The sequence below is a fragment of the Anomaloglossus baeobatrachus genome, chromosome 1 (genome assembly GCF_048569485.1).
Source record: "Anomaloglossus baeobatrachus isolate aAnoBae1 chromosome 1, aAnoBae1.hap1, whole genome shotgun sequence".
NCBI lineage: Eukaryota > Metazoa > Chordata > Amphibia > Anura > Aromobatidae > Anomaloglossus > Anomaloglossus baeobatrachus.
In genome coordinates, this window is record NC_134353.1 from 923353217 (window position 1) to 923376122 (window position 22906).

Below are 22906 nucleotides of genomic sequence, written 5' to 3' on the forward strand. Positions count from 1 at the left end.
AAGAGAGAGAAGAGAGACAGGAGAGAAGTGAGAAGAGAGATAGGAGAGAAGTGAGAAGAGAGACAGGAGAGAAGAGAGACAGGAGAGAAGTGAGAAGAGAGAGAAGAGAGACAGGAGAGAAGTGAGAAGAGAGAGAAGAGAGACAGGAGAGAAGTGAGAAGAGAGACAGGAGAGAAGTGAGAAGAGAGACAGGAGAGAAGTGAGAAGAGAGACAGGAGAGAAGTGAGAAGAGAGACAGGAGAGAAGTGAGAAGAGAAAGAAGAGAGACAGGAGAGAAGTGAGAAGAGAGACAGGAGAGAAGTGAGAAGAGAAAGAAGAGAGACAGGAGAGAAGTGAGAAGAGAGACAGGAGAGAAGTGAGAAGAGAGAGAAGAGAGACAGGAGAGAAGTGAGAAGAGAGACAGGAGAGAAGTGAGAAGAGAGAGAAGAGAGACAGGAGAGAAGTGATAAGAGAGACAGGAGAGAAGTGAGAAGAGAGAAGGAGAGAAGTGAGAAGAGAGACAGGAGAGAAGTGAGAAGAGAAAGAAGAGAGACAGGAGAGAAGTGAGAAGAGAGACAGGAGAGAAGTGAGAAGAGAAAGAAGAGAGACAGGAGAGAAGTGAGAAGAGAGACAGGAGAGAAGTGAGAAAAGAGACAGGAGAGAAGTGAGAAGAGAGACAGGAGAGAAGTGAGAATTGAGAGAAGAGAGACAGGAGAGAAGTGAGAAGAGAAAGAAGAGAGACAGGAGAGAAGTGAGAAGAGAGACAGGAGAGAAGTGAGAAAAGAGAGAAGAGAGACAGGAGAGAAGTGAGAAAAGAGAGAAGAGAGACAGGAGAGAAGAGAGAGAAGAGAGACAGGAGAGAAGTGAGAAGAGAGAGAAGAGAGACAGGAGAGAAGTGAGAAGAGAGATAGGAGAGAAGTGAGAAGAGAGACAGGAGAGAAGAGAGACAGGAGAGAAGTGAGAAGAGAGAGAAGAGAGACAGGAGAGAAGTGAGAAGAGAGAGAAGAGAGACAGGAGAGAAGTGAGAAGAGAGAGAAGAGAGACAGGAGAGAAGTGAGAAGAGAGACAGGAGAGAAGTGAGAAGAGAGACAGGAGAGAAGTGAGAAGAGAGACAGGAGAGAAGTGAGAAGAGAAAGAAGAGAGACAGGAGAGAAGTGAGAAGAGAGACAGGAGAGAAGTGAGAAGAGAAAGAAGAGAGAGAGGAGAGAAGTGAGAAGAGAGACAGGAGAGAAGTGAGAAGAGAGAGAAGAGAGACAGGAGAGAAGTGAGAAGAGAGAGAAGAGAGACAGGAGAGAAGTGAGAAGAGAGAGAAGAGAGACAGGAGAGAAGTGAGAAGAGAGACAGGAGAGAAGTGAGAAGAGAAAGAAGAGAGACAGGAGAGAAGTGAGAAGAGAAAGAAGAGAGACAGGAGAGAAGTGAGAAGAGAGAGAAGAGAGACAGGAGAGAAGTGAGAAGAGAAAGAAGAGAGACAGGAGAGAAGTGAGAAGAGAGAGAAGAGAGACAGGAGAGAAGTGAGAAGAGAGACAGGAGAGAAGTGAGAAGAGAAAGAAGAGAGACAGGAGAGAAGTGAGAAGAGAGAGAAGAGAGACAGGAGAGAAGTGAGAAGAGAGAGAAGAGAGACAGGAGAGAAGTGAGAAGAGAGACAGGAGAGAAGTGAGAAGAGAGACAGGAGAGAAGAGAGACAGGAGAGAAGTGAGAAGAGAGACAGGAGAGAAGTGAGAAGAGAGACAGGAGAGAAGAGAGACAGGAGAGAAGTGAGAAGAGAGAGAAGAGAGACAGGAGAGAAGTGAGAAGAGAAAGAAGAGAGACAGGAGAGAAGTGAGAAGAGAGAGAAGAGAGACAGGAGAGAAGAGAGAGAAGAGAGACAGGTGAGAAGTGAGAAGAGAAAGAAGAGAGACAGGAGAGAAGTGAGAAGAGAGAGAAGAGAGACAGGAGAGAAGTGAGAAGAGAGAGAAGAGAGACAGGAGAGAAGTGAGAAGAGAGACAGGAAAGAAGTGAGAAAAGAGAGACAGGAGAGAAGTGAGAAGAGAGAGAAGAGAGACAGGAGAGAAGTGAGAAGAGAGAGAAGAGAGACAGGAGAGAAGTGAGAAGAGAGAGAAGAGAGACAGGAGAGAAGTGAGAAGAGAAAGAAGAGAGATAGGAGAGAAGTGAGAAGAGAGACAGGAGAGAAGTGAGAAGAGAGACAGGAAAGAAGTGAGAAAAGAGAGAAGAGAGACAGGAGAGAAGTGAGAAGAGAAAGAAGAGAGACAGGAGAGAAGTGAGAAGAGAGAGAAGAGAGACAGGAGAGAAGGGAGAAGAGAGAGAAGAGACAGGAGAGAAGTGAGAAGAGAAAGAAGAGAGACAGGAGAGAAGTGAGAAGAGAGAGAAGAGAGACAAGTGAGAAGAGAGAGAAGAGAGACAGGAGAGAAGTGAGAAGAGAGAAGAGAGACAGGAGAGAAGTGAGAAGAGAAAGAAAATAGACAGGAGAGAAGTGAGAAGAGAGAGAAGTGGGAAGAGAGTGAGAAGAGAAAGCAGAGATAGAGGACAAGAGAAGAGAGAGACGGGAGAGAAGAGAGAGACGTGGGCAGAGAGAAGAGAACAGTGAGAAGAGAGAGACGGAAGAGAAGAGGAGAGACAAGAGAGACAAGAGAGACAGGAGAGAAGTGAGAAGAGAGAGAGAGAAGAGAGAAGTGGGAAGAGAGAAAGAGAGAGATGGGAGAAAAGAAAGAAGAGAGAGAAGAGAGAAGAGAGAGAGACTGCAGAACAGTATTTATTTATCCTGGTACAATGTGGGTGGACCTGTATTTTTGTGACAAAAACGCAAGTACATACAACGCATGAAATACGCAGCAATATGATACCATGCGTTTTTTTCTTGCATATTTCATCCCTTCATTGATTGCAATCAATGGGTGACAAAATGTGACAAAAATGCAAGAGGCATGAACATGCTGCTTCTTTTTTAGTCAAAAGGTTTTGACAAAAAAACTGCAACGTGCGCTCAGCAAATCTGAATTCTCAGACTTTGTTGGGAAGTCAAAAGTCAGAACTTGCTGACAACAAAACTACACCAAAAGAAGTGTCAAAAAGGGGCAAAAAATGCAGCGTGCACATGTAGCCTTAGGCGGGCTGCGATGTCGAGCGTGATAGTCCCCGCCCCCGTCGCAGCAGCGATATCTTGTGATTCCTGGTGTAACGAACATTATCGCTACGGCAGCTTCAAACGCACTCACTTGTCCTGCGACATCGCTCTGGCCGGCGAACCGCCTCCTTCCTAAGGGGGCGGGTCGTGCGGCGTCACAGCGACGTCACACGGCAAACTGCCAATAGCAGCGGAGCGGCGGAGATGAGCGGGACGTAAACATCCCGCCCCCCTCCTTCCTTCCGCATTGTGGCCGGCGGCAGGTAGGAGATGTTCCTCGTTCCTGCGTCTTCATACACAGCGATGTGTGCTGCCGCAGGAACGAGGAACAACATCGTACCGTCGCTGCACCGGCATTATGGAAATGTCGGACCCTACACCGATGATACGATAACGACGCTTTAGCGCTCGTTAATCGCATCAAAAAGGATTTGCACACTACGATATCGACTGCGACGCCGGATGTGCGTCACTTTCAATTTGACCCCACCAACATCGCACCAGTGATGTCGTAGTGTGCAAAGCCCGCCTTAGGCCCCTTTCACACATCAGTTTTTTGCCATCAGTCACAATCCGTTTTTTAGACGGATTGACAGATCCATTGCAGCCTGTGGCAAAACTGATGCGACAGATCCGTTTTTCGACGGATCCGACTAGCTGGGGGCTAAATAAAACTTGTAGCATGCCCAGTTAAAAAATGGAATCCGTCATTTGAGACGGATGATGATGGACCTGCGCCCATAGGCTTCCATTCTACCAAACAATGGACAGCGACGCATTCGTCGCTGTCCGTTTTTTCGATGTACACAAAAAACTTTACTGTGGACGTCGTCTCTGTCCAACAGACAAACAATTTTCGACGAATCCGTCGAACGACGGATGAAACGGGAGGCAATCCGTCTCTAATACAAGTCAATGAGAAAAAAACGGATCCAGCGGCATCAGTCACCGGATCCGTTTTTTTCAAAATTCTTCGGATTGGGACTGATGGCAAAAAACTGATGTGTGAAAGGGGCCATATCCGGACAACTTTAAAGCATCACTTGCAAGCGCTGAGCTCCTTCACTAGTAAACCAGCTATCTAATATACAAAGCTGTGTGTGTGTGTGTGTGTGTATGTCCGCTAAAGAAATCCGCACCGTCGCATTTACAATCGCGAAATTTTGCACAGACGCCTCATGTGGCACAGGGAACGTCATAAACTATGTTTTGCCAAGAAAATTTAACCCTGCGCTTTACAGTTACTCTCCAAAAAACATGCCTCTGTTAAAGTAAATGGATCCTGGAACTACTGGTTTTAATAGCAGCTGTGAGTGGTAGGAACAAAGGACATTGTTAGCATAAGAAGCTTATGTGTGAGGTAATAGGATGTTGGTGGCGAGACAGAGACAGACAGTGAGAGAGAGACAGACAAGGAAAGAGACAGAGAGATAGAGACAGACGGTGAAAGAGACAGACCTGGAAAGAGGCAGACAGACAAGCAGACAGGGACAGAGACAGGCAGACAGGGAAAGAGGAGACAGCCAGAGAGACAAAGATAGATGGGGAAAGAGACAGATCTTGATAGAGAGACGGGGAAAGAGACAGAAAAATAGAGACATACCAGGAAAGAGACAGACAGAGACAGGCAGACAGGAAAAGACACAGACAAAAAGATGGACAAAGACAGACAGGGAAAGAGACAGGAAAAGAGACGGGGAGACAGACGGGGAAAAAGACAGATCTGGGAAAGATACAGACCTAGAAAGAGACAAATGGGGAAAGAAACAGAGAGATAGAGACAGACAAAGAAAGGGACAGACAGGCAGACGGGGAAAGAGACAGACAGGAAAAGAGACAGATTGGAAAAGAGACAGACCTGGAAAGAAACAGACCTGGAAAGAGACAAACAAGGGGACAGACGGGGAAAGAGACAGACTGATACAAAGACAGACAGAGAGATAGAAACAGACAGAGACAGACACAGACAAACAAGGAAAGAGACAGACAGCGAGACAGAGACTGGGAGAGAGACAGTTACTATCCCGGGCAACGCCCGGGTACTACAGCTAGTTTCTAATAAACTTCAGAGGTGGCCGCTAACAAAGCCAACGAAGCGTAAACTATAGAATCGCTCCGTTCTTGAGAACAGAAATGATTTTAGTAGGAGGAAAATTGCAAAGATACTTGTTTTTAAAAACACTTTAATACCCATTGAACAAGATTAGACAGCCCCTTTAAGCACGCAGCCTGCAGATATGTTTTAGCATAATAGCGAAGACTATAATTAATAGTCACTTCTGGTTACTTCGGCTTGTTATTATTGGTATGTCACTACTTTACTTTGCTTTTTTTGCATTGCGTAGGTTCGCACTGAAATCACTAATTTTCGGTAAGTAAAGCCTCTTCTTCACATAACAGAGCATTAATGCTGTAGATTAAATTTAAGCGCTTTCCTGAGACTGATTAGAACGGCGGTATTTTTGCTTTGGTTACGGAGAAGTAGACCCTGGATATGGATTTTATCAGCACTTCTGGATAATTGATGGTAAACGCGGCATTAACGGGCAATATACACTAAGAAAACTGAGAAAATGCAGATTTAGGCATCTGTTGGAGGAATAAAGCAGGCAAAACCGACACCGGTCATGCTAAATTATGCTCTGTGTATATATAGGCAATGCTGCCGTGATACATGTGTATGGGATTTATCGGGTGGGGAGTGACTGCGAGACCCCATAGATCATTATAACAAGATCCTATGTGACATTAAAGCGAAGCATAGTCTTTGAGAGATTCAGAAAGAGCTAACCGAGCGTACTTGAATGTTTTTACCAAACTGCGCAGTCCTTTATTCTCTGAGCTGCACAACGGAGGACAAGGAGCGCTGAAAGGTGAAATTACTCTTCAGCCTTTGAGAAAACTAAAGGTTTTGTTGCAAAATTTACTGATATTTGGAGCTGCTCATAATTTCCTCCACCTTAACTAAAGCTTCGGTTCCAGCTGCTGATAAATAGCCCCAAAACACAATTCTGCCTCCACCATGCTTCACTGTAGGTGCTGATGAAAGGTCACATTTATCTACAGTTTTTTAGCATCGGATTCAAAGTTTTGATGCAAAATTTACTGATATTTTGATTCTTTAAAAAAAATCTCCCCCTTTAACTTAAGCTCTAGTTTCAGCTTCTGCTAAATAGCTCCAAAGCACAATGCTGCCTCCACCATGCTTCACTGTGGGTGCTGATGAACGGTGAAATTTATCTTCAATTTTTTAGCATAGGATTCAAAGTTCTGATGCAAAATTGATTGATATTTTGATTCTTTAAAAAAATCCCCCCTTTAACTAAAGCTCTAGTTTTAGCTGCTGATAAATAGCCCTAAAGCACATAACTGCCTCCACCATGCTTCATTGTGGGTGCTGATGAAAGGTGACATTTATCTACAGTTTTTTAGCATAGGATTCAAAGTTTTGATGCAAAAATTACTGATATTTTGATTCTTTAAAAAAATCCCCCCCTTTAACTAAAGCTCTAGTTTCAGCTGCTGATAAACAACCCCAAAGCACAATGCTGCCTCCACCATCCTTCACTGTGGGTGCTGATGAAAGATGACATTTTTCTGCATATTTTTAGTATAGACCTGAATGTTTTGATGCAAAATTGACTGATATTTTGATTCTTTAAAAAAACAAAGAACCCTTTAACTAAAGCTCTAGTTTCAGCTGATGATAAATGACAATGCTGCCTCCACCATGCTTCACTGTGGGTGCTGATGAACGATGACATTTATCTGCATATTTTTAGGATAGACCTGAATGTTTTGATGCAAAATTGACTGATATTTTGAACTTTTCAGAACTCCCTTCACTGTAGGTGCTTATAAAAGGTGAAATTCATCTTCCTTTTTTTGTGTAGAGCTGTGTGTTTTGATGCAAAATTGACTGCTATTTTGAACTTTTTAGAATTCCCTCCCCCTTTACTAAAGCCCAATTTCCAGCTGTTGATAAACAACCCTTAAGCACAATGCTGCCTCCACCATGCTTCACTGTGGGTGCTGATGAAAGGTGACATTTTATCTTCAGTTTCTTTACCATAGACCTGAAAGTTTTGATGCACAATTGACTGATATTATGTACTTTTCAGAAACCTCTCCCCTTTACTAAAGCTCCAGTTCTAGTGGTTGATAAATAGCCCCAAAGCACAATACTGCCTCCACCATGCTTCACAGTGGGTGCTGAGGAAAGGTGAAATTTATCTACAGTTTTTTTAGCATAGGCTTTAAAGTGTTGATGCAAAATTGACTGATATTTTGAAATTTTCAGAATCCCCGCCTTTTACTACAGCTCTAATTTCAGCTGCTGATAAACAACCCTTAAGCACAATGCTGCCTCCACCATACTTCACTGTGGGTGCTGATGAAAAGATGAAATTTATCTTCATTTTTTTGTGTAGAGCTTTATATTTTGATGCAAAATTGACTGATATTTTGAACTTTTCAGAATTCCCACCCATTATACTAAAGCTGCAGTTCCAGCTATTAATAAACAGCCCCAAAGCACAATGCTGCTCCCACCATGCTTCACTGTGGGTATGGTCCTCTTTTAGTGATGCACAGTGTTCCTTTATGGAATTATAGCCAAAAAAGTTCACGCTTGGTCCCATCAGACCAGAACACTTTTTCCCACATGCTTTTGGCAGACTTGATGTAGATTTTGGTAAATCATAGCCCAGCTTTGCCCATTTTATCAAAACTGACGTGACAAAGCCAAAAGTTGCTTCCTTTTTTCGCATTGGAGTAAAATGCAAGTAAGAAAATGTCTAAAAAATCCTCTTAGAATAGCTAAAGCTTACATGGGGTTAATTAGAATCCCTGTAAATGATGGCGGTTGTGTAATGACTACTATGTAACTGAGTGTGAATGTGATTGGCTAATTCTGAACACAACCACATCCCCAATTATAATAGGGTGTTCACACTTATGCAACTACATTATTATATTTTATTTTTGTTTCCCCTTTCAAAATTATTTCAGTTTGTTTCTCAATGGATTTGTACAGATTATGGGCGACATTAGGTAGAAAAAGTTCTGAAATTATTCTTCTTGATTGGATTTTTTCTGCCATTTTAACAGGGGTGTGTAGACTTTTTCTATCCACTACACATGTTATTGTCAAAAAGCCTCCTTAAAGCATACCTGTCCATGCAAACAAAACCTGTAGAAATACATGGCCTTGCTTGCCCTCATCATCCTCAATAATGTAAAACTTCTTTTGATGAACAAACAAGTCTACTATACCCAGGAACTGTCCCAAATCTCTTGCTCTGTATTTTATCAGTAACACTTTTTAGATTAAGCAGTTCCTCTTTATCAGGATTCTGACAGCACTATAGGAGCTGGAGCTTAATTTGCTCTCACTTTCCAGCATACAAACGTAATGACATCCTGTAAAGACATAGACCACCCCCCACTTCCTGTAGAGAGACAAATACTAGCCTCCCCTTCCTGTAGACAGATATATGTGATGCCCCTGGACTATCAGGTCGTCACAGGGTACTGCACAAACTGCCCTCCCGTGCAGTATTCCAAGTCTCTCATGGTTCTGGGTCCCTATCTAAATAGTGTTGCCTCCAACAGCAAATCAAATCCTAGATACACCCTGCACCACACCCACCAGGCACACCAGTGGACGGCTTGCCAGGCACACCAGTGGACGGCTTGAGTGGAATAGAGTCGCCCACCTGGGGGGTCAGGGAGGGGAGATGAGGAGCGTACTCAACGAAGAGTAGTCAGTCAGAGAGTGAAGAGGGTGAGAGGAGATCGGGAGCAGTGGCTCCCAAGAGAAGCTGTCTAGGTTGCAGACGGTGGTCTGGACCTAGAGGCGTCGGACCCTCGGTCGCAGGGGATTATGGCAAGGGGCCTGGATCTGTCGAGGATGACAGCCGGCAGCCTAGCAGTGTCACCGGTCCGGGACTGAAGGCACGACGGGATACACGGACCCTAGGTCGGGGAGTAGTAGCTTCAGGCAACTCGACAATTCACCTGAGGAGAATGGAGCCTTTATGATCTGTTCCCACCCGCTCCAGAATCGGGGCATTAGCGCAACGAGGGGGATAGGACTTTCCAATCCAAAACGGTCCAGAAAATCCCAAGCGTGAGCCCTGAGAGCAGGCTCCTACACTTAGCCACAGTAGGGAGCGGGGCCTGGCAAGCTTCAGAGTACTGGGCCACAGGAGGCAGGTCACGGATCACCAGGCAACACTATAGGGGACGGGACCTGGTCGAGCTCCCCTCAGCGGCAGCGGTACCCAGAGAATTGGTTTACCCGGTTGTCAGCGTCTGCTTATGGACTGAGTACGAGAGTGACTCCTGCATCCCACGGCACCCCCACACCGAGTTCCGGGGCATCCCCCCTACCCGTGGAGGGCAACGACACCTTGCTGACCCACTCCATCACCCCGGGTACTCCCAACGGCAGTACTCCCAATTACCGTACACCACAGGTGGCGTCACGAACTATATCTAAATTCCCCTGTACATACTCCCCGTTCATTTGAGCGGCCGCACGACCCCGGGTCCGGAGACCCTCGAGCCACAGCGAACCCGGATCCGAGCAGCTCGGCTGCTTCCACAGGGCAGCACATATAGACCTACCCCCACTTTCTGTAGGGAGACAGAGACCCCTGCGCACTTCTATAATTTGTCCCCTCGTCCTTGCGGTTAAGACCACATAATGTATTAATAAAGTGAATTACAGATTGCATATTTATCACATTATTCATCAAATGGGATCAAGTTGTATGAAAGTACACGATTTAAATTGAATTTTATTTCTCAAAAATAAAAAATTAAGCTCCAGTAATTTTTCTGTGAATGTTATAAATATTGGACAAACATAAGAAAATATGTAAATTAAATTAAATTAAACATGAAAAAACTAAGACATTTTAGCGGGAATACATCTTGAAGGAGAAGGTGATGTGGACACTTCTGACAGCTTTGGTGTTTAATGATGGATATGCAATATTTCTATGCGGATTTTTACTGCACTTTCATATTAAAAACATACTTAAAAAATATATATATATCTTTTAAAGCAAGTCAGCTCTTTTTTCGCTTTTAAACCTAAATGAGTCCCACAATTATAATTTGTCACCAGTTGTAGCCAATTAGGTCCGAATCCTGTGTAGTCTGGAGCCCCCTATAACAGCAGTCTGGATGTGTATTTTGTATCCGTAAATTTCCAACTGTTGGAGAGTAGAGGGGCGTATGGATCGCGGTCACAGAAGGTGCAACCAGACACGTGCTGGAGGTGGTGGGTCCATCGACACCAGGGGCTATTTCCGCTGGATGTGCGTCTGAGTACACACATTCAGCTGAAATAAATTGTGGAGCAGAGACCCTCTGGCTCCCTGCACTGCAATACATGCTGCCAGCCGGCACCTGACAACGGTGTGCTAGTTACAGGTGGCGCATGATAGTGACTTCATGCGCTGCCTGTTGCTTGGCCAACAATAGTAGAGAATACCGCAGGTCACGCAGGCAAGGTAGAAGAATCATGGGTTTTTTGTTTTATTTTTAGATTTGTTGGAGAAGAACTGTAGAACAGGGACATTATTACTGGATGGGGCCCAGGATGGGGCGTGTTGTACCAGGAAAGGGAGACATTATACGAGCAAAAAGCCCAAGTTGGAGGCCATAAAACATGCAAGAGGCCAAAGATAGAGGACATTATACCAGGATGTGGGTATTATACCTGGATGGAGGACATAATACCTGGAAGGGGCCATGGATGGGACACATTATACCTGGAAGGCGCCAGGATGGAGGACATTATACTTTTTTTATTAGTATTTATTATTATAGCGCCATCAATTCCATGGCGCTTTACATGTGAAAGGGGTATACATAATAGGGACAAGTACAATAATCATAAACAATACAAGGCACAGACAGGTACAGGAGGATAGAGGTCCCTGCCCGCGAGGGCTCACAGTCTACAAGGGATAGGTGAGGATACAGGAGGTTAGGGTAGAGCTGATTGTGCGGCGCTGTATCAGACAGAGGGTTACAGCAGGTTGTAGGCTTGTCGGAAGAGGTGGGTCTTCAGGTTTCTTTTGAAGCTTGTCAAGGTAGGTGAGAATCTGATGTGTTGTGGCAGAGCATTCCAGAGTATGGGGGAGGCACGGGAGAAATCTTGGATGCGATGGTGGGAACAGGAGATTAGAGGGGAGGAGAGAAGGAGATCTTGTGAGGATCGAAGGTTACGTGCAGGTAAGTACCGGGAGACTAGGTCACAGATGTAGGGAGGAGACAGGTTGTGGATGGCTTTGTATGTCATGGTTAGGGTTTTAAACTGGAGTTGTTGTGTAATGGGAAGCCAGTAAAGGGATTGGCAGAGAGGAGAGGTCGGGGAGTAGCGAGGGGACAGGTGGATTAGCCGGGCAGCATAGTTTAGAATAGATTGTAGGGGTGCGAGACTGTTTAGAAGGGAGGCCAGAGAGCAGGAGGTTGCAGTAATCCAGGCGAGAGATAATAAGGGCATGCACTAGGGTTTTTGCAGCTTCGTGGGAAAGGAATGTACGGATTCGGGAAATATTTTTGAGTTGGAGGCGGCAGGAGGTGAAGAGGGCTTGGATGTGTGGCTTGAAAGAGAGATCAGAGTCTAGGATTACTCCCAGGCAGCGAGCACGTGGCACTGGGGAAAGTGAGCAGCCATTGACATTGATGGATATGTCAGGTGGGGGAGTTGAGTGATGAGGAGGAAAGACAATGAATTCTGTTTTGTCATGTTCAATTTTAAGAATCGAGCAGAGAAAAAGGATGAAATAGCAGACAGACATTGGGGGATTCTGGTTAGTAGGGAGGTGATGTCAGGTCCAGAGAGGTAGATCTGCGTATCATCAGCGTAGAGATGATACTGAAAGCCGTGGGACTCTATGAGCTGTCCCAGGCCGAAGGTGTAAATGGAGAACAGCAGGAGTCCAAGAACTGGAAGGGGCCAGGATGGAGGACATTATACCTGGAAGGGGCCAGGATGGAGGACATTATACCTGGAAGGGGCCAAGGATGGAAAACATTATACCTGGAAAGGGCAACGATGGAGGACATTGTACCAGGAGGGGCCCAGGATGGGGGAAATTAGTGCTAAAAAGGGGTCCAGGATAGAGGACATTATTATAGAAATGGTCAAGGATGGGGGACATTATTACAGGAAGTGATGGGGAACATTATTTCAGGAAGGGGCCAAGGATGGGGGACATTATACCAGGATGGAGAACATTATGCCTGGATGGGGCCAAGAATGGAGGACATTATACCTGGAAGGGGCCCAGGATGGGGGAAATTAGTGCAAAAAGGGGCCCTGGATGGGAACATTATTATAGGAATAGTCAAAGATAAGGGAGATTATTACAGGAAGTGGCCCAGGATGGGGGGGGGGGCATTATTTCCGTAAGGGACCAGGGTCTGGAAGGGGGGCCAGGACAGGTGACATTTTTTCAGGATGGGCCCAGGATAGGGGACATAATTTCAAGAGCCAGGATTCAAGACATTATTACACCTATATTTTCGAATAGAATATGGACATCTATAAGGGCCCATACATTTGATGAAAATGTAGGTGGGGGCCCAAGTCTAAATTTTGCATCAGACTCTGGGTACGCCATTGGAGAGTAGCTATTGTTTTTTGCTAAAGTAATTTTCAAAATGTCAGGAGATTAGTACTATGACCGTGAATTATTGCAGAAAACCCTCATGAAACATGAAAGGTATCAATACGTTGAGTCCTTTCTTTCTGAAGAACTGGAATCTATAGGAACAAGTTCAGTGTTTTACGCATGTGAGATTTTCTAACAGAAGTTTGGTCAATCTTGCATAACCTGCATTGTATGGGCCATCTAGAGGAACCTTTGAGGTCACCATTGTCCGACTCATTGTTTTGTCTTCGATATAGGCGCATTCTTGACCTGATACTTGAGGTTCTCCATGATACAGTAGTAGGGTTGCAGATACTTGTGTGGTCCCCATTGGCTTCTTTGCAGTTTTAGTTGATCTTTATAATCCTTTATTGTATTATTGAGCTAAAAGTACATCAACCTTTGAAACGGTCGTTCAACCAGAACTGTCAAGAGTAAACCAGCGATGATCGTCAGTACACAGTGTCCAATGAAGAGGTACAACTAGTGGAAGGAAAACACAATAGATCCTGGTTATTTTTAGGCTTCCAAGCTACTAGTAATTGCAACATACTTAGAGGGGTTGAACATTATCTTGAAAGGGGCACAGTTAGAGATATATCTCAATAATACACTCATTGATCCCATTTCAAGTCATCTCCTGTTGAGTCTCTCACATGGTGTATTGGATCCTCATAGCCCTGGGTCAAGGTGAAATGTTGTGAAGCAACCAAGACAGGTGGCGTCAGTGATGAGATGGGGTGAGGTGGTGTCAAGATGTATTTGGCTGGACTAGTATAGGAAAACTGGAAAAGCATTGGCTCATGTAGCACAGCTGGAACACAGGTGGATGATGAAGCAGATGTAGCACATGGATAACCAGTGTAGCAGAGCTAGAACATCATTTACCTGTGTAGCAGAGATGGAACAGTGATAACACATGTAGAAGAATTAAAACACCGAAGATCAATGTATCAGAGCTGGAACAGATCAGCAAGAACTGTTGTAGAAGAGCTGGAACACAAATGGCTGATGTAACAGAGCAGGAACGGTGAACATGAATGGAACAGACCTGATACATTGATGGCTGATGTAGTAGAGCAGGAGCATTGAAAACTGAAGTAGTAGACCTTTGACATCGAAGGCTGAAGTGGTAAAGCTGAAATATCGATGTCTGACGTAGAAGAGCTGGAATATTTATGACTAATGTAGCAGAGCTGAAACATTGATGATTGATGTAGCAGAGCTGGAACATCGATGACTGATGTAGCAGAGCTATACCATCGATTGCTGATGTACCAGAGCTGGAACATTGATTGATAATGTAGCAGTGCAAGAAAAATGGTGGCTGATGTAACAGAGATGGAACATGATGCTGATGTAGCAGAGGCAGAACATCGATGGTTGATGTAACAGAGCTGAAACATCGATGGCTGATGTAAAATAGCTGTAACATTTATGGCTGCTATAGCAGAACCCAAACAAATGATGGCTGATTTATCAGAGTTGGAACATTAATGGCTGATGTAGCAGAGTCTGAACATCGATGGTTGATTAGCAGAGTTGTAACATTGATGGCTGATGTAGCAGAGCTGGAACATTAAAGATTGATGTAGAATAGCCTAAACATTCATGGATGATGTACCAGAACTGTAACATTCATGGCAGATGTACCAGAGCTGTAACACTGATGGCTGATGTAACAGAGCTGGAACATCAATGGCTGTTGTAACCTAGCTGGAACATTGATGGCTGATGTAGCAGAGCTAAAACATAAATGGCTGATGTAGACGAGCTGGAACATCAATGGCTGATGTAGCAGAGCTGGAACATCAATGGCTGATGTAGCAGACCTGGAACATCAATGGCTGATGTAGCAGAGCTGGAACATCAATGGCTGATGTAGCAGAGCTGGAACATCAATGGCTGATGTAGCAGAGCTGGAACATTGGTGGCAGATGTAGCAAAGCCTAAACATCAATGACTGATGTAGTAGAGCCAGAACATCGACGGCTGATATAGCACAGTTGGAAAAGTTTCAGAAATGGTACAGTAGTAGTGAATGATAAAACAGTGTATTAGTAATGCTAAGTAGTGTCAGGACGTCAACTAGCTGAATTCTCAAGCAGTGTCCCAGCACCTGACTTTAAAACAGGCTGTGTGGCATCAGTAGTGTACGCAGCTGTAATCTGATGCACAGGAGATTTTCTGGCCATTTCCATTGTGTCAAGGCAGGTCCAAGACTTAGAGACCAGTGGTAACCAGGTAAGTGTTGGAAAAGAAGTTACGAAGGATCAGTGAGGGTATTACTTTTTCTTACTGATTTGCGGAGGTGACTGTGATCCTCACTGATCCTAAAAACTGTCTTCCCACTCAGGCTAATAAAGGAGGATCCCATGCATGAAGCCCCCTCTCTCATGACAGGTGCCCCTATTAAAATACTTTTATTTTAGTAAAAAAGAAGAATTCCCAATAACCCGTTATAGCCAAATCCCTCCCAAATAAGCACTCACTGTCATGCTGTACAAAGGGCTGGTAAGAAGTAGTACAGCGTATTCCCCACCAGGTGGCAGCAAAATAGTGAAGGAGAATCAAAGTAACACTGTAACAGTAGGGCGGCTGAAGTACAGCAGAGTAACTTCAGCAGGCAGTTCACAGACAAACCACCAGGGGGCAATAGAGTAATCAAGCAATCAGGGTCTAGCTGGGAAGTCAAGTCACTCCAGAGGGAGGATCAAGATCAAGTCAGAAAACAGAACCGAGGTCGGATGCCGGGAAATTAAGTATGTACAGGGGAACACAGAGGGAACAGCAGACAAGACCGGAGGGTGAGGAGACCCAAACACGGGAAGGAGGATTAACTAGGATGAGTAAACAAATGACAGGAGCGGGAAGTCAGGGACTAGGACAGACGGCTGAACGGGGGAAGGTACAGATCAGGGCACGGTAACAAGGAGTCAGATCAAACAGGAATTCTCACCAGAGCCAGTCACAGGCTGCAGAGCAAAACTATAACCAGCACTGGAATGCAGGTGCAGCGCCCAGATATAGTGTCTCCTAAAACCAGAACGAGGCTGATGGGAGTTAACCCCTGACATGACGAGACCGGGTCTGCAAAACTCTGAAGCGGGGAATACCAATCCTGGATCACGACACTCACCATATTAATATCCTGATAGTGGAAGAGCGCCTCCTGCAGGCCACAGTACAGGATGATAATGATGGGATGGGTCAGATAACAAGCGTAGCTTATTTTAGATAGGAAGCTCCATGCCCCACACGACAGCATTGTGTTTAAGTGACCTGCAGAGAGAACACGACATTATTCACACTCCAGTATGTGGACTTGGTTTTCGGCAGCGCGCTCGTAGAAGACAGAAAAACGTATTCAGAAAAAGTTGCATTGGTAAAAATTCTACTCCATAGCGGTCCCTGGATGTATACATGTGGCCCACAGGATATTATTCTAGAAGGTAGGTATATGGGATTGCACCACTGTCACTATAATAGAACCATATAGTATTTAAATAATACCGCCATCTAGTGAGAGTAACGTATAGTGTCCTCACAATATCACTATCAAGGACGACCAGGACTCACTTGAAACTTCCTAATACTCATGTACAAACTTTCTACCATAACCAGCTGTAACTTATTCAGTAAATTATACTACAGTCCCTCAGTCCCTCTTCTGGGGTACAAATCATGGTTATGAGCGCCTATGACCATGCGATTGGGCCACTGGTTTCCCTTCCTTGGACCACTTTTGGTAAGTATTAACCACTATAGACTGGGAACACCCCACAAACCTGCTATATATCAAGACTGCCACACAAGACCTGCCATATACTGAGAACAAGCCACAAAACCTGTCATATACTGCAAGCACACCTATATTGCTATATACCGGGAATACCCCACAGACCTGCCGTATATCAGGAATACCCCACAACACCTGCCATATACCGGGAACACCCAACAAGACCTGCTATATACCGGGAACACTCCACAAGACCTGCTATATATCGGGAACACCCCACAGACCTGCCGTATAACAGGAACACCCCATAAGACCTGCCATATACTGGGAACACGCTACAAGACCTGCCATATACCGGGAAGACCCCACAAGACCTGCTATATACCGGGAACACCCCACAAGACCTGCTATATACCAGGAATACCCCACAAGACCTACCATATACCATGAACACCCCACAAGACTTGCTGTATACCAGGAACACCCCGCAAGACCTGCCATATGCCAGGAACAACCTACAAAACCTGCCAAATACCAGAAACACCCCACAAGACTTGCAGTACACCGGGAACACCCCATAAGACCTGCCATATACCAAGAACACCAATCAAGACATGCCAAATATTAAGAACACCCTACAAGACCTGCCATATACTGGGATTACCCCCACAAGACCTGTCGTATACCAGGAACATCCAACAAGACCTAGTGTATACCGGAAACACCCCACAACACCTGCCATATACCAGGAGCACCCCATAAGACATGCTATATACCAAGAACACCAAACAAGACCTGCCGAATATTGGGAACACCCTACAAGATCTGCCATATACCGGGAACATCCAAAAAGACCTGCCATATACTGGGAACAGCCCACAACACCTGCCATACACCAGGAGCACCCCATTAGACATGCCATATACCAAGAACATCAAACAAGACCTGCCGAATAATGGGAACACCCTATAAGACCTGCCATATACTGGGAACATCCCACAAGACCTGCCATATACTGGGAACATCCCACAAGACCTGCCATATACCAGGAACACCCCGCAAGACCTGTCATATACCAGGAACATCCCACAAGACCTGCTGTATACTGGGAATACTCTACAACACCTGCCGAATACCGGGAACACCCCACAAGATCTTCCATATACTGGGAACACCCCACAAGACCCGCCGTGTACCGGGAACATCCTTCACCTGTTGTAGATCTATTTCCTCGTTTCCCCCAGGTTATTATCTGGCTCTCATGATACTAATATTACTTTGACAGGGGTCATCATCATCCTTTCTTACACCGATTACGGTAATAAAAATTGTGCCTTCCACTGCGGTGATGCGTCCTCCGAGTCTGTATTTTTGCATTATCAGACAGTTTTCTCGCAGTATCTACTGAAAATGACTTCCAAACTTAATTTTCCCTTTTATACCTCCATATTCTTCATGGCAAAGAACGAGGATCAAACCAAGAGCTACGGCCCAGAAGGAGCGGTGAAGACCCTGGTAGAGTGCGGCCATGATGGAGTAAGAACTGGGTGCGTCATCCAGAACAAAGGCCAGGATAATGACTGTGAGCATGATGACCAGCGCAGCCATCCATCCCAAGAGAGCCTGGGCCTATGGAAAAAAATCATACCGGATAGGAGGGCAAGAAGCAAGAATTACATCCCCTTATTAGACTGGTGTTTCCTATTTCCACCAGGGCTAATATTCTGAGGACCCCCAACGATCCCACAGTGATAGGATATGCCATCAGCCTTCACTTTACCAGAGGGGAATCTGCCTTTAAGAGGTAGGGCGAGGTCTAATCCACATTATAAATCATAGCCCTGTCCTTTTTGTGACAGCAGACAAGGCAAAACTAGATTTCAAGTCTCTCAAACGGCAAATTGACAGCCAGTCTGGGGCAGAAGATCGATGATGTCTCAATCTTGTCGTTTTTTAAAGCTTGAGAACTTTTTATGTCATTTTTATCCAAGATGTCGCAATGCACAAGAGGGAGAAAAGCGAGACCTGGAATAAACTGAACACATCTGCAATTACTTACCCTGCTCCTAATATAAGCAGATTCCTTCCTGACAATTATAATAGCGAGAACCATTCCGACCAAGAAAGGTCCATATCTGCAGTAGGGTTTAGTGTAATATTCCACCCAGTAATTCATCCGAGACTGGCTGCAAAAAGGAAGGAAAGATAGAGATCAGAGGAAGTGTGCGTGAAAATATATGTAGCATGGATATATATCTGCTTTACAGAATCTTTTCTTATTTGTGTGATTTTATTCTATATTTCTACTTGTCTGTCTATATCTGACATCTATTTATGTATCTATCCATCCACCCAATCTAACTCATATCTATCTATCTATCCCTCTATTCATCCATCCATCTATCTATCCCTCTATCTATCTATCCATATATCTATTTATCCATCCATCCATCCATCCATCCCTCCCTTTATCCATTTACCTATCTATAGCTTTATCTATCTATCTATCCATCTATCTTATCTATCTATCCATCCATCCATCTCTTTATCTATCCCTCTATCTATCTATCCCTCTATCTATCTATCCCTCTATCTATCTATCCCTCTATCTATCTATCCCTCTATCTATCTATCCCTCTATCTATCTATCCCTCTATCTATCTATCCCTCTATCTATCTATCCCTCTATCTATCTATCCCTCTATCTATCTATCCCTCTATCTATCTATCCCTCTATCTATCTATCCTTCTATCTATCTATCCCTCTATCTATCTATCCCTCTATCTATCCCTCTATCTATCTATCCCTCTATCTATCTATCTATCTATCTATCCCTCTATCCCTCTATCTATCTATCCCTCTATCTATCCCTCTATCTATCTATCTATATATCCCTCTATCTATCTATCTATCTACCTATCTATCCCTTTATCCATCTGTCTATCTATCCCTCCATCTATTTATCAACTATCAATTATCTCTCTATCCATCAATCCCTGTATCCATCTATCTATCCCTCTATCTATCTATCCCTCTATCTATCTATGTATCTATCTATCCATCCATCCATCCATCCATCCATCCATCCATCTATCCCTCTATCCCTGTATCCATCTATCCCTGTATCCATCCATCCATTTACCCATCCATCCCTCTATCTATCTATCCCTCTATCTATCTATCTATCTATCTATCTATCTATCTATCTATCCCTCTATCTATCTATCCATCTATCTATCCATCTATCTATCTATCCCTCTATCTTTCCCTCTATCTATCTAACCCTCTATCTATCTATATATCTATCTACACTGTTAAGTTTACCCCCAAAAGAAGCCAGACACCCCCCCCCAGGAGAATCGCACTTACCAGACCTCGGACATGTAGAGTTGGCTAGTGAATGGGCTCTCACATACAAATGTTTCACTGTCAAGTTCCCCCTGCGTTCCACAGCAGTTGCTGGACAGAAGTAATATCACTTGTGCAGAGTTAGTGAGAGCGGAGTGATAAAGCAACCCGATTTGTATGTGTGTACAAAATGGCGAGGGATCTGACAGCGACACAGATCACTGTGTGAGAGCCCATCCACTATCGGCACTTTCCAGCTGTAGTTATTTGGGGTCTAGTGAGTACGATTTTTTTAGGGGGGCTGTCTGCTTTCTTTCGGGGCTGTTTTCTCTCTTTTTGGGCTGTATTCTTTATCTTTTTTAGCTGCTTGGACACTACTGTATTGATCTGCAACTAAGGCTTATTTTTGGAATAGGGCTTATAATTTAAGCATACTCCAAAAAGGCTGAAAATTCCTGCTAGGGCCTATTTTTGGGAAATATCTAAATATATCAATTACTCTATCTCTCTATCTACAGTCATGGCCAAAAGTTTTGAGAATGCTACAAATATTAATTTTTACAAAGTCTACTGCTTAAGTTTTTCTAATGGCAATTTGCATATACTCCAGAATGTCATAAAGAGTGATCAGCTTAACAGCAATTAGGAGCAGCTAACATTGTTTTAGTGATTGTTCCAGTAACACAGGTGTGGGTGTTGATGAGGACAGGGCTGGCGATCAATCAGTCATGATTAAGTAAGAATGACACCACTGGACACTTTAAAAGGAGGCTGGTGCTTGGTATCATTGTTTCTCTTCAGTTAACCATGGTTATCTCTAAAGAAACACGTGCAGCCATCATTGCTCTGCACAAAAATGGCCTAACAGGGAAGAGTATCGCAGCTACAAAGATTGCACCTCAGTCAACAATCTATCGCATCATCAAGAACTTCAAGGAGAGAGCTTCCATTGTTGCCAAAAAGGCTCCAGGGCGCCCAAGAAGGACCAGCAAACGCCAGGACCGTATCTTAAAACTGTTTCAGCTGCGGGATCGGACTACCAGCAGTGCCGAGCTAGCTCAGCAATGGCAGCAGGCTGGTGTGAGTGCTTCTGCACGCACTGTGAGGTGGAGACTGCTTGAGCAAGGCCTGGTTTCAAGGAGGGCAGCAAAGAAGCCACTTCTCTCCAGAAAAAACATCAGGGACCGACTGATATTCTGCAAAAGGTACAGGGAGTGGACTGCTGAGGACTGGGGTAAAGTCATTTTCTCAGATGAATCCCCTTTTCGATTGTTTGGGACATCTGGAAAACAGCTTATTAGGAGAAGAAGAGGTGAGCGCTACCACCAGTCTTGTCTCATGCCAACTGTTAAGCATCCTGAAACCATTCATGTGTGGGGTTGCTTCTCAGCCAAGGGAATCGCACCACTCACAATCTTGCCTAAAAACACAGCCATGAATAAAGAATAGTACCAGAATGTCCTCCAAGAGCAACTTCTGCCAACTGTCCAAGAGCAGTTTGGCGCCCAACAATGCCTTTTCCAGCATGATGGAGCACCTTGCCATAAAGCAAAGGTGATCACTAAATGGCTCATGGAACAAAACATAGAGATTTTGGGTCCATGGCCTGGAAACTCCCCAGATCTTAATCCCATTGAGAACTTGTGGGCAATCATCAAGAGCAGGGTGGACAAACAAAAACCAACAAATTCTGGCAAAATGCAAGCATTGCTTATGCAAGAATGGACAGCTGTCAGTCAGGATTTGGTCCAGAAGTTGATTGAGAGCATGCCAGGGAGAATTGCAGAGGTCCTGAAGAAGAAGGGTCAACACTGCAAATATTGACTTGCTGCATTAACTCATTCTAACTGTCAATAGAACCTTTTGGTCTCATAATATGATTGCAATTATATTTCTGTATGTGATGTAAACATCAGACAAACACAATTAAAAACCAGAGGGCAACAGATCATGAGAAAATATCATTTTGGTGTCATTCTCAAAACTTTTGGCCATGACTGTATCTTACTTTATATGTATCTATCCATGCACAGCTATATAAATATACTTGTCATGTCTACCAATCTATCGCGTATCTGCAATCTGTTTATGTAGCTATCGTTCCATCCACTGTATCTTTATATAATTATAATACAAAAGCCCCATTATTTTTTAATTGCTGGAAATTACAGAGTAGTTTTATTTGTTAAGTTCAGGCCATTTTAGTTAGTCTGAAAACTCCTTTAAATGGTGGGATTCTGCCTGCAGCCACCACTAGGGGGAGCCAACATTTGTACATGGAAATCAATAATAAATCTGTATACATTCGGCTCCTAAGCGCCCCCTACTGAAAGGTGGAAGAGTTCAGAATCTAATCTTTTGCAATTTCAGAAAATATCTACCCCCAGCTTCAGTCTGTTTAAAAAAAACAAAAACCTTATATTTACTCATCCTCCCCAGGTCCAGCGCTGAGTCTCCTCTGCTACTTACAGTGTCTGTTATCATCTGCAGCGCTGACTTCACATTGATAGCGCTGCAACCAATCATTAGTTCAGTTGCTCTGCCCAAGTAGATGGCATGAGCTGCTGGACTTGCTGATTGTCGGCAGTGCTGTCAACATGAAGCCAAAGCTGCAGGCAGAGGGGACTCAGCACTGGACCTGGGGAGGGTGAGATAAACCTCTTTCACTTTATGACTATGTGGTAGGAAACTATGGAGAAAATGAGATCTCTGATCCCTATGTAGATATATGAGATATGGAAGAGCTCAGAATCTTGGGCCTAAGCTGACACGCAGCCACATCCATATAGAGCAGTCAGTGAGAATAGCAAGAATCACTTTTACCTTTCACCTCTTGGATATCGAATTGAAAGTTTTAAAAAGTACGAGAGCAATGTGGAGGTGACGATGCAGGCAGCGAAGATCAATGTCACCGCAGCAAACATGACGCGCCTAGCTCTGCAGGAGGATAATGAAGAGGTTAATCATGTTGCCCAGTTTCTAGCTTTCCAGTTGCAGAAGAAAGTTCACAGAGCAGATTACATGGGATAACAAGCACTTTACTC

At 44.3% G+C, this 22906-nt stretch overlaps 1 protein-coding gene across 1 annotated transcript in view; it reads right to left on the bottom strand.

Annotated features, from left to right (window-relative positions):
• Nucleotides 1–13158: 13158 nt before the first annotated feature.
• LOC142256921 (O-acyltransferase like protein-like) overlaps nt 13159–22906 on the bottom strand; it is a 113848-nt gene continuing 104100 nt past the window's right edge. Inside the window, exons 11-15 of the mRNA XM_075328951.1 lie at nt 22686–22799; nt 18573–18699; nt 17956–18142; nt 15914–16056; nt 13159–13257 (exon numbers count right to left, since the gene is read on the bottom strand). Coding sequence (XP_075185066.1) covers nt 13159–13257; nt 15914–16056; nt 17956–18142; nt 18573–18699; nt 22686–22799 — 670 coding nt within the window. The remainder of the gene's footprint in view (nt 13258–15913; nt 16057–17955; nt 18143–18572; nt 18700–22685; nt 22800–22906) is intronic.